A 17,796-nucleotide genomic window follows, 5' to 3' on the forward strand; every position below is an offset into this window, starting at 1 on the left:
ATTCCTCGAGTGCATCTTGATTGGGAGATTCCCCTCTAGGAGGGGGATTCTCCACACTAATTTTTACTGTGTGTTCTGGTAAGTTAAGACCCTCGCCAGGGGGGTAAATTTCCATCCAGTCAATAATGGCGGTCAGGACTGTAACCATGGAATGCCCGGGGCTTGAACTCCCCTAAAAGGCGCCACCGCTTCTGGAAATACCTGCTTGATCACAATGTCCAAGTGGCGGCCCTTCAAGAGACTCGCATCAAAAAATCAGAGGAACACCAGTTGCGCCAAAAAGCTGATCCCTTTATATTTAGGTCTTCACACTTCTCAAAATAAAACGGGGTGGCGCGGATGTTTCATACAGGGGTCCCGTTCCAAGCACAGGACTCCAAAACAGACAAAAACGGGAGGTTCCTTATGGCTCGGGGAAATCTCAGGGGTCGACCATGCACATTTGCAGTCATCTATGCACCAAACACAGGCCAGCAGGACTTCATGCTCTCCTTCCTTATGTCTTTGGAGAATTTTGCACAGGGAGATATTCTGCTATTGGGGGACTTTAATCTTGTTTGGGACCAGGGGATGGACTCTACACTCACAGAGCGCTTCGGGAGGGGTTTTTGGTTCGGCACTTAAGTCACAGCTCCAGCTCATGGGGTTGGTGGACGTATGGAGAGAGGCCAATCCCACAGTTCGTGACTATTCTTTCTTCTACCACTCCCACAGAACCTACTCCCGCATTGCCCACATTTTCATAAGCCTATTCCTGCTCCTCTCAGTGCTGCAAACACACTTCCACCCGATTTGCCTGTCAGACCATGCCCCCCTAGAGATGTTGCTAACTTGGCCAAACCTGTGTCCAAAGCATGCGCGCTGGTAATTCTCCAACTTCGAAATGGTGTGGTTGAGTGCACTACTAATGTTTTAAACAATGTTTCACTTGATTGTAAGATGCTCCTGGGTATCACTCTCTGAATTGGAGTGTATATAACTAATCAAATAGGATGCATTCCTACTGACATGGGGTATGTCCCCCGGGCATTAAAAAGTCCTCAAATAGAGGTTTCTTCTGTGTTTAAAAACAAGCTTAGGCAAAAGGTTGATATCCACAACAATTTATTCTTCTAACTGAACTTGTTGCTGTCACAATTCAATATTTTATGATGTGGAATCTATCCATTATTTCCCATAATGCTGTATGTTCATTATCCAATTCTTAATTATCCCAATGCATTTCGGCATTCGATTTTCTTTCACCTAGCTTTATTGATGTTTTTATTGAAACTCGCATGGGCACACGTATTCACGTACACACATAATAGCCTGCCGTTAAGCCACTCCTCCTGACCTCTGACAGAAGTTAGGTTATCCTGTCATTGGCTAAATTACGGTCAGTTCCACATACACTCAAATTTCGTCTGTAGATTTTGTTATTGTATTTTTGGGATGTCCTCACTAAGAGGTTACACCATACGACCTTCCCGTCCTCCTACACACCTATACATTTGAATGCTGTTCCCGGCTGCACTTCAGGAGGGACCCTTTGAGGCTTAGAGGGAGGGAGGGTGTCACATGATGTCTCATTTATTTGACTACAGTGAGTTCCTCACCTTTCAAGAACGTAAGACAATTCGCACACACTGCCAAAGAAGAATACCACTACTTGCAGCTGAAGCATTGGGTACAGCAGCCCTTGGTGAGCTGGCCGTTACCAGGGATCTGCTCCCCATTGAGAAGTTTGCCCAGTCTGGGTTCACCTCCAAGGGATGCGTCTCCTTCTTATATGCTCTTATACAAGCTCGGAGCCTCAGATCGACCCTGTGTTTTAAAAGCTTTTGTGACGCACTTTTGGATACCCCCTAGAGGACAAGCAATGGGAACATGTATGTAGGGATATAGTGAAATACAATCGCTTCATGTTCCTAAGGGAGGCGCATTATAAGGTTATGTATGATTAGTACCTATACCCTCAGAAACTTTACAAGATTTTCACCACCGCGTCGGATAGGTGCTGGCGAGGTTGTGGCCTGTTAGCGACTTCCGAAACATCTGGTGGGACTGTCCCTCCATACAAGATTTCTGGAAAGCAATCCTGTCCCAAATTAAACTTATCCTAGGCTATGCTATTCCCGGCTCTCTGGAGCACTCGTTGATGGTACGAGATCCTTCCTTGAAACGCCAAACACAGAGTGATAGCTCTGTTATGTGGCTTTATCTGGGGGCAGCCAAAATGGCAGTGGCTGCTGCGCGGAAAAAACAAGAGGCACCATCTTTAACCCAATGGCATGCACGGTTGTGGAGGGCATTGGAACGCATCAGCAACATTGAGACCTCGCCAGAAAAGGCTTAGACTATATTTGGTTTCCGCTGGTGAGCTACCTTTCTGAGGGGCATCCATTGACGGCCCGCGCCCCACGGCTTAGGGACCTCAACTTGTTCCATATCTAATCACACCGCAGCTATGGGGGCACCTTGCAGTGCAAAGGCCACCTGAGTAGAAGCCCCAGTAATCTCACCCTCGTGATCACATTATTATAATTTGCACCATGACATCATAGTTTTTGTTCATTTTTAAGATATGGTTAAGTTTCCTTTTCAGGTTACTCTCTTAGGAAGGTTGATTGACGGTCATCAGTAATGGACTAATTGCAACATGTTACGACTGTGCTGATTTTTAAAAGTTTGTTCGCCACAAACCTCGTGAAGAAGCTGTAACCTACATGTGAGATCTGTAACTCTGGGCTGCTGGACTGGACTAATGTTGCATATGTCATGCTCTCTGTTTCAAGTTCTAATAAACAGAATTTGAAATAAAATACTAACACCGTATTGCAGCAAAAGTACAAGCTAGAAATGTTTTTTTTAACTATTTTAAATAGTCATAAAAAATCCAATTCAATTGTGAAGTTGGATTTGCTATAGATATTAAGGAAAATAATTTTCAGAAAGTTAGTTTCCCCTCCCTGAAGTTCCTGGAAGCTAAAATTGCATTTGCTCTCCTACTTCTATCAGACAGTAATTAGCTTTTCAATAGTTGTGAAAAAGGTGTAAGAGGTGCAAACAATAGGCTGACCTGAATGGGCAGAAAGGATTCCTCTGAACTTCCCAGAATATGTAGGGTGGTGGGCTGTGAGAATCCTTTTTGAGATTACAGTGTCAAATCTGCTTGAGTGTCAAAGTCTGGTTGAAAAGCCTGCTGGGGTTATATATAACACTTTGGGGTGCACTTGAAAGGCAGAGACCAAGATGGCAAGATAATTCTTGTGTACACACTGTCTGGTTACTGCAAGACCTGCTTTGTCCCGCTAGGTATGTGTATCTGGGTTTTACATAGATCATTGAGGGCGCAACCCGACAGGGCAGAGTCTTATCGTAGGAACGAACTAACTGGGTGGAAACAGCCTGGGAGTGACTCAAGAGAAAGCTAAGCCAGCAATGAGCATAGATTGTTCAAGGCAGCCCATTTATAAATTGCCATAGGCAGTCATACATATAATTGACGACAGGCGGTAGATACACCAATGGCCTAAAACAGTAGGCAGCAACAATAGTCCCAGAAGTAATGACCTTCAATAGTGGCCGAAGCAATAATGATCATCAACAGACCCAACCAGTAATTCACATCAATTGTTCCACGCAGTAAGAAACATCAATAGCTCCAGGCAGTCAACAATTAACATCAATGGCTCCAGACAGTAATGACTACTGCAGGCCCCAGGCAGTAGCAACACCGGTTTCATGCAGTGATGAACTAGTTTCAAACCTTCTCCAGATGCCCCTTCATGTCACAATCTCATCCACCCAGATGAGTTGGTCATCTAGATGCAAAACATACTCAGTGAAGCAAGGGGCAGATAGTATCTGCATCATCGGACTAGAAAGGCACAGCAGTTCATAACCTCTACAAAAACTGCCACAACCCAGTCATGCCTGTGGCTTTCTCACCCTGCGAGCTATGCCTCCACCAGGTGACATCAGATGCAAATATTCATAACTGAGCCCGCAGCCCGTCTCCATTTTGTAAACTGTGCCACAAATATCATGAATTCATGAAAGATCTGATTACTGTATTAGGGAGGAGCAGTAGCCACCAGTCATTCAAGAGGCAGACCCTCAGCCCGTTTTCGGGAACAACTAACCTAAGCTGCAGCGTTAGATTCACCTAAAATCACAGGCAATCTGAGAGGGGCCATAATGCATATGGATGTAAAAGCCCTGCCTTTGGTTGCATACAACAGTAGGGCAAGGGCCCAAATCTAAGACTGTGAGAAACACTGTCAACTCAGTAAGCTGACTCTCATGAGTATTCTGAGATATCACAGTGAGGCAGTTGGTAGCCAAAACTAAAGCATGAGGTCTAATTTTGATCTCAGGCATTCACTGAAATGTGGTCCCACCATGCATGTAGCTGTAAATTACATCCTGACAGGCAGCATATGCCAGTATGGGGAAGAAGAAAATCTGAGGCCAATCTACTAATTTTGATGAGAAAAATAGGGCCTTGCGATGCTGCAAGGAAATTCCTAGAATGGATTCTTGTTTGACTCGCGACAGGACTGTAAATTCAAGAGAGCAAGGAATACAAGTTTAAACTATACTCCCATTGCACACTGATCCCCAAAAATGAGAGTTTCTTTTAAGGCCATAATTCTTCAACAAATGTGACTCCTGGGTTACACATGTAAGAATACCCTGTGTTTGCATTTCTTACCTTTATCATTTTTAGCACAGTTTGGTTTTACACTCTAATGTTTTCAAAGAATAACACATTTGTATTTCTTTTTATACAATATAAATACAATTGGAAAAATGTAGGAACACGTGTACTACTCAACAGCTATTGACTTAAGTTGTAAAATGGGCTGAGGCGGTCTAAACCTCTACACATTACAACAGTGGGAAACAAAGTCAAATTGAATTGATACTATTAAAGTATGATCTCCATTACGTACAGGAGTTAAAGCAGAAGACTAGAGGATTAGAAACAAAAAGGTTTGTCTACTCACCAAATTGATAAGACTTTAGTATTGAGAAAAGCTACTGGTGGTATAACAGTACATAATACTTTACATACACTGCACATATTAGCAAAGAGCATGTGAGGCACATAAGGCAGGAGATCAAAAAAGTGCTCAACAGATACTGAAAAGTGTGGATCATAATTTGAGATGCAAAAAAACGATAACTGGAATTATTTGAAGACCGGAGGAAGGCAAAAGCCAAATGGAGACAAACATACAGAAAAAGTAGGCATAGTCTCATGGATATGTAATTATAGAATATGCAATCGAAGACTATCAGTTACTTTACTTCTGTTTCTCCTCAATACATTTAAAGAAGCTGAAATTGAATGAAACTATTTTAGCAGTAGAGAAGGGAAGATTCAGGAAAAAACTACCTCCAGAAGAGAATCTACTGGTGGAGTTTCCTCTTCCGTATAGGCCTTACAACAACTGGTCTTTCATATAACAATTCAAACCGTGACATCTTCCCACTGTAGTTAGCAAGTATTACTATTAACCTATTTAATGATACTCAATGTATCCAACCTGGACGGAGGCTGAGAAGGCCTTGCCATGATTTGATGTTGTTATCTCAAAAATCCCATTGGCAAGCATTTAACCCAATTAGGCCACCTTGCAAGCTGGAGAGAAATTCCACCAGTGATCTCCACTGGTTTTAGATCTTCCATATAGGAGGATTGTCCACTATCAAAACCAAAATTCCAATTTATGATAATAGCTATACGGTACACCTAAACATGCAAACTCAACAGAGACAGCAAAACAAATATGCATTCAATTGCACGTGCACAAAGGAAATAAAGGATGTTCGTGTTGCTACGCAAACGACAATGATCTGAACCATACGTTTATTACATTTGGATCTACGAGGGTAATGCCTTTTCCATCACCAAGAAACAAATGCATACTCACTTTTTTAAGCCAATCATTTACCAATTACTTGTAGCTATAACTGAATATTTAATTCAATATTAACAAAGAAGTTTCCTTTCAACTCTTCCTTTGAAAAACCGAATGAGATTACACTTGAAATGCCCAAAGGATCATATTGAAGATATGTGCCAAAAAATGTCCACCGGGAATTAATTTTTCTTCATATGCTCAGAGGGCTTTTGCAAAATGTAAACAGTAATGACTGAGATAGAAAACTACACAGAGATGTCACAGCTATGTCCCCCAGAAAGAAATGATCATAAAGTTTATGCATAGGGTCAAAAGATCATTCACTTGCAATCCCCTGTAGTATTAAGGGTTTTTTCTTTTCTTTCAAAGACTTTATTCTTGGAAGAGGGACCGGCTTGTCTTTAGTATGAATCTCTGCCCCTTTGTGCATTGAGTGGTCTTGTGTCTTGCAGATTTTGTTTGGGAGGGCAGCATTAATAAAAGATGCTTTGGGACCCTTAGACTGCTGAGCCACGGAAGATATGTTTGTATCAAAAAAAGGTGTGAAGTTAGCATTCGTACAGATGTTCTCCTTCTCAGATTGCCATGTAGTTTCTTGTGAAAGGAATGGAGGTATTTCAGAAGATGTACCATGAGCTCGCATTTTCTTTTCAAGTTCATCCACAAGCACATTTTTCTGCACATGCATTTGCCGTGAACCATCACAAATGGCAGTCCATGGGGGATTGGTGACCTCCTTGGAGCACATCAGAAACTGTCCATCGGTTTCCACGTTTGTCTTGTGTATGATGTCAGATAAACTCTCAAATTTCATTGGTGATCCAATGCCTACAAAATATGAACAAAGAATTAAAATAGTATCTCTTATCCCACGTAACTGCTACACTTTCACAGAAAGTCATCACATTACAGTGCAACTTCGGTTTGGAAACAAAACATGACCCATAGCATGACTGTCCGATAATTCTACTCTGTTGAAATAGTCTCTTTCATGATTAAGGTATTTGTTGAACCCTGCCTTTGTATTAATGTTTATCTTAGGTTGCCTAGTTCCTAGCTGTTCAGCCAGTGTGAGTGTTCTGAGTGGAATGTTGGTGTGATGGAGAGGATTAGAATGTGTGGGTGCCTGTGTGATGAGGTGGACTGTTGAAAATGGGTGAGCTGCAGGCAAGCTGCTCCTGGTGAGGCTGCTTTTACATGGATGCGAACATGTAACTTGCATCTAATAATGAAACTACAATCTAATAATGAAACTACAAAGATACTCCTCGGCTAAGTCTGGTACATCACAACATAATTTTGGAGACGATCTGGAGACAGACGCATGTGCACTACTGGCATTTACGGAAGCTGTCACTGGAATGGAAAACTAAGAAAATATACAGAACCTAAAACAAGCCTTTAGACTGAAGTACGAGGCCTGCCAGCCCCACCAGTGTCCTTCACAGTGGACAGCCCGGCCTGGACATGCTTCATTTGCCTACAATGTTTTATTTCATGCAGCTGGATATCTATTGTGAACTTTTCCACTGTAATACATCTGACTTATCTGCATCCAAACCCCTCCTTGAACAGCTACACTGGCTCACAGTAAGACAAAGGGCAAAATTTAAAATATGCTGCCTAATTCACAAATGCCTGAACGGACAAGGACCCGCCTATCTTGAAAGAAAATTTAAACCATATGTTCCCACACGATCTCTTAGATCGAGCAGTAACTTTCTCCTTGTGGTTCCCCATGTCAAAAAAGTTAGGCACGGAGGTAGAGCCTTCTCCACCTTGGGTCCTAAGATGTGGAACAAGTTACCACTGGCCTTAAGGCTATGCAAAGAGCACCTTACTTTTCGAAAACAGCTAAAAACTATCCTGTTCAAAAATGAAATCTAATCACCTTTCCATCGTATACTGTTAATTTGCTGGTCACAAAGCGCAGAGATACTCCTGGTGGAGTGATTCAAGCGCTATATAAACTTATAAATAAATAAATAAATAAATGGGACATTCAACATCACAGTGGAATTTTCCACCATGTTGTTGTCATCTAGATCGTGGCAGTTTAAAAGAAAAGATGCATCATCTAAGGATTAAACATGTTTCAGTGTGTTCCTTGATGCCCTCTACATTGGGTGTGCGAAGCATACTGAAATGCGTACGATACAGTTTGGCAAATTGGATTTCTATACTGGCAGCCGGAGGCCATCATCTTTTAGCCAAACATGTGGTGAGTTTATTTTATTTTTTTTAATACTAAAGATCTCATTGGTGGGAGGACCGCTAAACCGTTAGAGTGGTTTCAAATGAGTAGCACAAGATCTTCAATGTGCAAGCAGCTTACCATGTCCATAGATCCGCGCGGAGGTTTTTAAGGAACTCCTGTGATTTGTTTTTTCACAGCATCAACACTGCTTTGGGGTGCTTTGCAGAACGCTCCAACCGTAAGCCACCCGGCGCTGTCGTTACTGCGTGCCACCATCTTGTGTTGGAGGCAGCACGCAAGCACCGGGTCTATCAAGTATCACTTATTTTCTGTACTCCATCATCCTAGTACAAACTCTGCAGCTGGAGTGACATTACATATACAACAAACTTCACAGTCAAACTACAAACAGTACAGTATGGATAGAAGGTATCTGCAGATTCCTTCCCGTAGAATTATCCCCAGGCGTGAGACTGGGTCCGAAAAACTTTTTGCCACAGCATCCTTGCGCGCCTTGGGGACGGTATCATGCGACTCCGCCCAGGCGTTGTCCGCGTACGTGACGTCAGCGAGGTCACATAAGTCCCGCCCCGTCGCGCCTACATCAGTTTTCTTCGGAGAACTTTTCCGCGATACACAAAGCGGAGCCATCAGATAAAACTGTGAGAATATAGGAACAGCGTGCGAAAGAGAAAAAAAATTGATGGTGGGGAACACCACCAGAAGGAGCAGTGCCAAACACCGCAGTACCACAAGCAGGGAAAAATAATAAGGAACAGAGCATAGCCCTTAACAGCAACCCTGCCAGCACCAAGATAGCCTCCCCCACTGGAGCCAGAACACATGAAAAGTGTAATGAAAACATATTACAGGTCCACAACCCCAACCAATTACAAGGAAGGGGAACCAGTTTGGGACAAACAAGGCACAACAAGACTCCCAGACAGCCCCAACACAGAATGGGACAACCCCTGTAAGGAACAAGGGCAGAGGCCCAACCAAAAGACCCTAATCTAGAGGATAGCAGAGGGGCCAGGACCCCTAGCAATGAAAGGGGCAAGAGAGGGGCGGGGGAGGGTAGGTCCCAACCTGGGGCAACTAGAACACAGAGGCACGGAAGTACCTACAAACCAACCCTTCAATGCACCAAAAGGGGAGGAAAGAACAAATAAACAGGTTGAACATCCTGTCAGACAACAGCGACAGAATGCGCGCACTGAAGGCATAGACACCCACCGGGAGGCGAATGCAGAAGACCAAGCCAAAGGATCCTCGCTGAACGGGGAGGAAGGGCGGGCCATGAAGGAATTTGCAGCTAGAACAGTCTCTACCAGATACATCGTTACCGAAGGTAAGTAACTCGTACATCTGATAGAGGCTACTAGCTGCAGATTCCTTCCAGTAGAATAGATAACCTAGCCATACCCACGGGGAAAGAGGGTCTGCAAGAGGACTCCACCAGCCTGGTAATAACAGAGGGTCTCACAGGAGCGGAGTCCCAAAGACAGGACGAGGAGCCCCGTCCCTCAGGCAAGGGGAACCCCCACAAGCAGAAGACCACCAACCCTGAAAGGGATGCGGGAAAGGAGAAAAGAAGCAGAAGCACGTCCTCGCTCAGCAGATGAAACAAGGCAAGGCGAAAAAGGAGGCTAAAGCACCCCACGCCCATACAGGACAACAAAACGTCCGCCCCAAGCCAAAGTAAGAGGAGCACCGAAGGAGAAGAGCAACCTAGAGACTCCAAGGAGAAGAGGCAGAGCAAAGGTCAGCCCCCCCTCCACTGGAAACATACCCAGCGAAGGGGACAGCGGAGCCTAACACAGCCACAAGGCAAAGTCCAGACAGAACGGCACCGTCCACAATATGCAGGCGGAAGCCGAAAAGGGCAGCTCAAGGACCCCCAGAAAGAACTGTCCCGCGCCCTGCAGGGATAGACTGCACCCGAAAGGGAACAAGAACTCAGGGACCATCTCACCCCACCGGGAGTAGAGGGGAAACTGAGTGCAAGGCCTACTGGAAGAAGCAGACAAGGCAAGGAAGACTGGCCGACCAAAGCGCCAGACATGCACAATGGTGCAGAAAAACAGCAGGTCAGCACCAGCAAGTGCAGCCAGACGCCGAGAGCACCACGGAAGGATGCCCTCCGGGCAAGCCAGACGTCCGCGGACGACCGAGAGCAATTAGGCAAGAGGGGTCCGGACATGCTCCAGGGAGGAGTCCGCACCCATAGTCCAAAGGAAGTGGAACCAGGCAGAACCAAGACGTCCGGCTGCCGACAGGAGGCCAGACCAGGCGAACAGCACAGTGACCCCGGAGAAGGACACCCCGTGCCGAACTCAAGCCATCCCAAGCTATCAGCAAGAGGATTGCATCTGCAACATACCTCAACGCCACGGAGAACAGAGGCCCAAAGGCAAACAACTCCCCAGCACATAACAGAGCTATATAACAGCTACCACTGCCCCACATAGGGCATGTTACGTCCCAAAACCTGAGAACCTCTTGGGAACAAACGTCCACAGCAGAGGGCAACAGAAAATATCTGCGGAAAAACCCGCAGAAGGCTGGTCAAGCAGTCAGAGAGAGAAAATAGCAGGCCTAGTCTCAGGGCCAGCATGGTGTAGAAGACTCAAAGCAAAAACAAACAGTCAAGAAGGGCCGGCCTGCGGCCAACAGAACCACAGTCCCAACAAGGAGGACTCGAGTGGCCATGAAGCACAAACGCACAACTGGGGAGACCTGCCCCAATGGAACACCACCTCCAAGAACCAGATCAAGTCACAAGTCACTGAGTGGGAGAAGAAGGAGGAGGAGGCCGAAGCCGCATTAAGAAACTCTGGATGGCTGAGTCTGCCGGGGCGTGGAACAAAAGAGTGCCATTGAAGGGAAGATATACCAGCCGTTCCCAAACATTTATCCGGGAACACACAGCCCCGAAGTCAAGCATGGCGGCGAAGGGCAACCGAAGAAGCCATGGCACGACCAAGCACCTACGAGATGTCCAGAGCGTTAAAAGTGTTAAGGGCCCGCAGAGCAGCGCTGGTCGAAGCAAATAAATTGCACCCTCAAGAGTCCAACCAGTGGGCCTCCCGAGATGGCAGAGACAAAAGCGGTGGCAGGGAGGGAAAGGCAGTCTGCAAAAGAGGGCTGCTGGCAGAGGGGTGGAGGGCGCCCCCATCAGAGAAGAATGGAGTGAACCCTCAAAGGGAAGCAGCAGCTCTCTCCCACCTGGTGGAGAACTTCCAGAAGATGGTCCGCGGGGAAATGGACAGCCGGATCACCCATATCACCCATGCGCAAAATCAAAACAGCCGTGGAAACAGCATGAGTGAAGGCCGCACCAGCCTCTGTAGGGCCCCGCGGTGGGAAAAACAGCTTCTCAGTAGGCGACGGATGCAAGCTAAGGCAGCCATCCTCTAAGCCAGCCAGAGTGCAGAAGGACCAGGTCTGGAAAGGAGGAAGGAGGGCCGAGGAGTGGGGGACCTGTAGCTCCTCTGGCGAAAACTGTGGTCGTGCCAAAGGCAAGGAGCCGTCCTTCGAAGACATCGGGGAAAAAGCCATGATGTGGCGGCCTGTCTCCGGCGAGGACAACACCAGCAGGCACCCAACCTCCAGGGAAGAGGAGGCGTCCGAAGAGTCCACTACCCGGCGTCTGTCTGGCGCCGTAGAGTCCACGACCTGAGGCAGGATGTAGTCGGCGCCCAGCGCCAAAGGAGACGCCGGACAGGCGTCCGCCTCACCACACGGCACAGGGCTGGGCTGGAGCTGAGGCAGCTACGGGACGGCGCCGGAACGGCAGCGACTCGACTTCCGACGAGGCAGCCGCCTGTGTGGAGGGATGAGGGGACCCGGGGACTGACAAGGGGTCCCCCGCCAGCCTCGACCCATGAGGGGACGAGAGGGGCCCGCCGACCCCTGTGAGGCCGACGAGGCAGCCGCCTGTGTGGAGAGACAAGAGGGGCCAGGGGAGGGACGAGGGGTCCCCCACCAGCCTTGACCCATGATGGGATGAGGGGGGGTCCGCTGACCCCTGTGGTGCCACCAGTGCCAGCAGCTGCCGGCGCTGAAGCGGCGTCACCTTGGCCTCAGATTAGATCGCCCCCTGTCCATAGGGCCGAGAGGGGTGCGGGGATGCGACCCGAGCCCCAGCGGCATTCCACGACACCACTGGGACTCCCGCAGGAGTTTACGGTGAAACAGGGGCGCAGTGGTCCGAAGGAGGGACCCCCGAAGGGCCACACCCCAACGGCACCACATCCTCCAAGCCTGGAGACGAGCGAGTCGGAGCTGGAGCCACCGGCGATGCTGCAGAGGGCCCTGCACAACGCAAGGGATCCGCCGACCTTCCATGAGGGGAAGGAGAAGAAGCCAGCGAGGCCTGCAAAGCAGCCGCATATGTCGACGCCCCCTCACCGGGAAACGGTGGATAGGGGGACGATACGCGGGGCCGCATCACCCGCGGAGAGCCCACGCCCCCAACATCCCGTAAACCAGGCCTCGGGGACAAACTGCAACACACACAGACAGGCGAGCGGCGCTCTTGCGGCATAGGAGAGGGACGAGGACGGCGGCTCCGAAAACCTTCAGCAGAAGCTGATCGAGGTGAGGAAGCCTATCTGGACATGCGAGCCAAGAGAAGTTTCATCCCGCACTCCTGCCGCAACTTCGGCTTCAACTGCTGGCACGCCTCGCAATCAGTGGAGTTGTGATGTGCCCCCAAGCACCACATGCAAATGAGGTGAGGGTCCGTCGCAGACATCAGGCATCCACAAGATGAGCACGTCTTAAAGCCCGAAGGCATTCGCACACTGTTCCCACAAACGCACGCAATAGCGAAAGAGAAAGGCCTAAACAGGCCTGGAGCACGAACCGGATCCGCGTTGCACTTGAAAAAGGAAAAAACTGACGTAGGCATGCCAGGGAAGGACTTATGTGACCTTGCTGACATCACGTACGCGGACAGCGCCTGGGTGGAGTCACGTGATGCCACCCAACCAGCACGAAGGGATGCTGTGGCAAAAAGTTTTCCAGATTCAGTCTCACGTCTGGGAATAATTCTACGGGAAGGAATCTGTGGCTAGTCATCTATCAGATTTGCCCATTTTCTTAGGTTAGCCTGGGTACCCCTTACACAAGGGAGTTCCCAGTGTTCTAGTGGGGGTGGTCACCCATTTCTTGGTTATACTCTACACACCCTCACATGGGTAGGTCTGAAAGTTTTATTGGGTGGTGGTCATCCATCTTTAGGTTTGTAGTTACGCACCTTTCCTGGAGAGATCACCATTTGAATGTGCATTGAAGGTTACGCATCTCTTATACATGGGATTACACTATGGGTTCTGCTTGCCCATTTTTGTGTGTTGCTTGGGTACCCTTAAAAAGGGACAGACATATTTTTTAGTGGTTTGTTGACATGCGTTTCTTGGTCTTTAGTTACACACCCTTACGTCAGGGGATCGCTGTATGGGTGTATATTGCCTACATTTGCATGGCACGTTTCACTCCCTGACATGAGGGACTGGAATGGGTACTAGTCCTATTTCTACACAGTGCATCACATGACCCATACACGGGGATTGTCTAAATAGGTGTCACTCATTTACACGAGTTACCTTTAAAACCCTTACACAGGGTATGTCTTTGTGGGCAATAGCCCCATTTACATTTTCTTCTGACCCTTATGTGAGGGGTAGTTTAAAGGGCGTCAGTCCCATTTACATGGACTACATTGAAACCCCTTACACAAGGGATCTCTTTATGGGTTACTGTCCCATTTCTGCTAGTTTTTGACCCTCATTCAAGGGGTGTCGAGATGGGTTTTAGTCCCATTTTCACAGAGTACATTTTTATTCCTTACATTAGGAATCCCTGAATGGGGTACAGTCCTTCTGTGTCTACACTTTTAGTCAACTGTCGATTTTCTACAGTTTAATTGTTTTTATAATGGGAGAGGATGGGTGATATTTCTTATGTATCTATTTATTCATCTTCTGTTTCCTTAATTGTTCAGTCCCTCTCGAGATGTTGCATTTTTGCTTGCATCCCTGGGTTCTGAACTATTTTCTTCATGTGTAAATTTTTGTGTATAGTTTCCCCCCTTAGTTGTTTATTTTAGTTTCCGTTTAAAAGGGGGGAATATGTTGTATCCTGCGTTTGTATTAATATTTCTCCTATGTGGACTATGATTGGCGGGACAACCCCCGCCAATCCCCAGGAATTGCAACCTCCACGGGGCTTTAATTTCTTTAATAAAGTGTGTGGGGGGGGGGGGGGGGGGTGGGGACTCCTGCCCCCCCACACACTGCCCCAGGGAACACCACCTCCCAGGGCATTCATGAATTAAAATGCAGGGTCTGTTGCGGACCACCAGCTCCCCAGGGCTGCACAGAAGATGGGATGGGGGCCGCGCAGCCCTCCTCCAGGAGCCCTCCTTGACCCTGGGGACCACCACCCCCCAAGGGCCAGCTACCGCATTGCACCGGGGTGCCCACCCCAGGGACATTGCAGTTTACCATGTCATTCCATAGCAAACCCTGCTTTGCTTCATGGAAGCGAGAGCAGGAAAACTGCTCTCGCTTCCATGAAGCAAAGCTGAATTGCTTTTGGGCAAAGGGAGCTACATGTTAACAGCTCCCTCTGTCCAAAAGCAATGCCAGCTCCCGCAGGAGGCAGGGAGCCGGCAGGGACTGCGCGGCATTGGGGCTCCCCATCGCAGTCCCCAACAATGTGGCCATGCCCCGGGGGATGGGGTCCCCAGGGCCCAAAACGGCCCAGGTAGGGGTGGCCACGCAGGCCACCCTCATTAATGAAAAAAATAATATTTTGGGCAAGCCCCGGAGATGGGAGTACCCGGGGCTAAAAATGGCTCGGGATTGGGGTGGGAGGGCCTGAGTACGGGGTTCCCAGGGCCAACATCGGTTAATGGAACTGGGGGGGTATTCATTATTTTTTTCTCTCATGATAAGAGTCGCAACCCTATTGGTCTCTCGAAGCCCCCCCTCCTAGTGTAAAGTAGCGGTGGACTTGAGTATCCCCTTAAATAAATAATTCAATAGTATAGAAATGAGAAGGTAGTGTTGCATTTGTGAACTTTTTTTTTAGAGAGCTAGTGAGATTGAAGTTAATAATCACATTCATTTTGATAGAGTACTAAATAATACAAAATAAATCAAAATTAAGTGTATTGTGTTGTAGTAAGTTGAATTTGTGATTTTGTTTTGCGAATTCGAGACGGGTTCACAAATCTGGAAAATATTCAGAAAGAGTATGTTTGCTAAAAAATAACTAAGATTCACTGGTTATAGTGTGGCTCTAAAAAGAGCCGTTTTCATTATGACGTTGGAGCTACATGTAAGTGCGGATGCACAGCTTAAGGATGTTGAGAAACACTTTGTTCCCTTTTTTCTCTGACGTGAACTCCATCAGTTCTGTAGAGGTCATGCAGATCAAAACGTAGATTGATTTTATAGATGGAGCCCATCCTGTGGTCTCGGAGGTAAGCAGAAACAGCTTTATGGAGATTCTTCCTAGCATTATCAATCTGTGGACAGAAATGATTTGACCACTTCCATTTATGTCTTTGGCATATATTAGAGTATACAACGACAGTTTGAGGCAAAAGGAACATCAATTGTGCAAAAGCATCCTTCATTAGGAATCCAGCCCTACCCCAGACAATGTGCCTAGGTTATTGCCACCACAGTGCACAATCATGAGTTCAGGGGTTTGGACATGCAAAAAGGTTTTAACCAAAGGCATCAATAGGTGCCACTCTAATCCTCCGTGCAATCCATTTAATATCCACATTTTGCAAACCTTGGCCTTTGTCAATACCTCTGTGTTCAGCATACTTTTTGCACCAGAAAACATAGCTGTGCTCTACAATCCATACTGTAAGCATCTTGAAGGGATGTCTTAAGGAATGAAAAGAGGTCTGTAGTGGAGGTAGTCAGTTGGTAGAATGAGAGGTATCTAAAATGATGCAGAACATGCTGCTTTTGAGAAACCGATACCTGATTGGCTGTTCATTAACATTGTGCAGTCAAAAATATGATGCATGTTACTTTCCTGAAGAAGCATGTTTCTGATTGGTTATTAAAAAAGGTTGAAATCTACAGTAGACAGGATAAGATAATATTTTGCAAAAGTCAGCCACACCTGCAATTTGCATTTGTAAGCTGAATTTGAAAATGTGGTGAACTTGCAACCTTCTGGTACAGCTGAATGTAGCAGAAAGTGTTACTATGGAAACTAGGATTAAACAGAAGGGGGGAAGGGTTAAAACTTAACTGTGTTTAAAATGTGAAATGGTAACTCATATATAAGTGATATGCTACTAAATTAAGTTTTCCCAAATCAGTAGTATGTTTAGCAGTAGTGTGTTAAAAAATAATACTAGTATTATTGGAAATAGGTTTTTGAACACCTGCCAGGGTTTGCAGGTCCATCGCAACTCTACACTGCGGCACTGCAGTGGAGTCATGACTCCAGTAAATTACAGAACCAGTTTGGGCACTTTTAGAAGAGACTTAGAAAGGGTTAATATGTCTAACTAATAGAAATGTGTTTCACAATTTGAAATGATGAAGGAAGCAATTTGATTTGTTACTTACATTTATGTGTGTGCAGAAAGAGAGGGCAAGTTTGCCATTACTGGTTTTACCTTGTTGAGAGTGGGGCATTACATTTATTGTGTGAAAAAGAAAATCTTTTATGAGTTTCTGATATTTCATATTCTGCAATACTATTTGAAAGGTGAGTTACAAATTTGTAAGGTGTATTATATAGTAGTACTTCACGGTTTTTAGAGACTTTTTTAACTTTGAAAAGCATGATTTTTAAAGTTTGTAAATTATTAGAGAAATGTGATGTTTGAAATATGTTACCATTTTTAACTTTGAAAAGCATGATTTTTAAAGTTTGGAAATTATTAGAGAATTGTGATGTTTGAAATATGTTACGAAATGTACAAATGTGTTTTTATTGTACTGAAATGACTATTGAAATAGGTTGTGCATACTAATATGTGTACTTTGATATATGGATTAGTCATTATGGTAGTTTGTATGAGCCTTTGAAAAAGCAAAGTTGAAATACGCTGTATAAATGTAGGAGTCTGCTTAAAATGAGAAGTGCAGTCTGTCAAGTTTAAAAGACTTCATGGTCTTGTGACTGAAGTAGGTCTCTACTTGTACATGTATTTTTTCGTGTTATGCTAAAACATAGGTATACATCTATTTGTATGTTTTTTATATATGATGCCACTAGCAAAAGGTACAGACACATGAATGCATGCTTTCAGGAATATGGAGAGGGTTACAACAGACTTACGAAGGGTTGCTGCTTTATATTTGGCTAGGCCCAACACGCTGAGTAGTCAGTGAATAGGGAAGCTGCAAGAGAAAAGTGAGGTTTTAGACATGTTGGCAGAGGGATTGGTGATTAGGCTACTTTGTACGAGTCTTTGGAAAGGTACACTTGAAGTACGCCGCATAAATGTAGGTGTCTGCTTGAAATGGGAAGACCAGTCTGTCAAGTTTAAAGGACTGGATGGTCTTGTGACTGAGGTATATCTCTACTTGTACATTTATTTTTATATGTGGTATACATCTGAAGATGCCACATGTGTGTAACACAGGTATAGAACTATTTGTATATTTCTATTATGTGTGATGATACCAGCAA

General features: G+C 46.0%; 1 protein-coding gene across 1 annotated transcript in view; it reads right to left on the minus strand.

Annotated features, from left to right (window-relative positions):
* Nucleotides 1-5,841: 5,841 nt before the first annotated feature.
* RTKN2 (rhotekin 2) overlaps nt 5,842-17,796 on the minus strand; it is a 299,871-nt gene continuing 287,916 nt past the window's right edge. Inside the window, exon 12 of the mRNA XM_078642689.1 lies at nt 5,842-6,743. Coding sequence (XP_078498815.1) covers nt 6,232-6,743 — 512 coding nt within the window. The 3' untranslated portion in view covers nt 5,842-6,231. The remainder of the gene's footprint in view (nt 6,744-17,796) is intronic.

The sequence above is a fragment of the Lissotriton helveticus genome, chromosome 5_1, assembly GCF_964261635.1.
Source record: "Lissotriton helveticus chromosome 5_1, aLisHel1.1, whole genome shotgun sequence".
NCBI classification, from domain to species: Eukaryota; Metazoa; Chordata; class Amphibia; order Caudata; family Salamandridae; genus Lissotriton; species Lissotriton helveticus.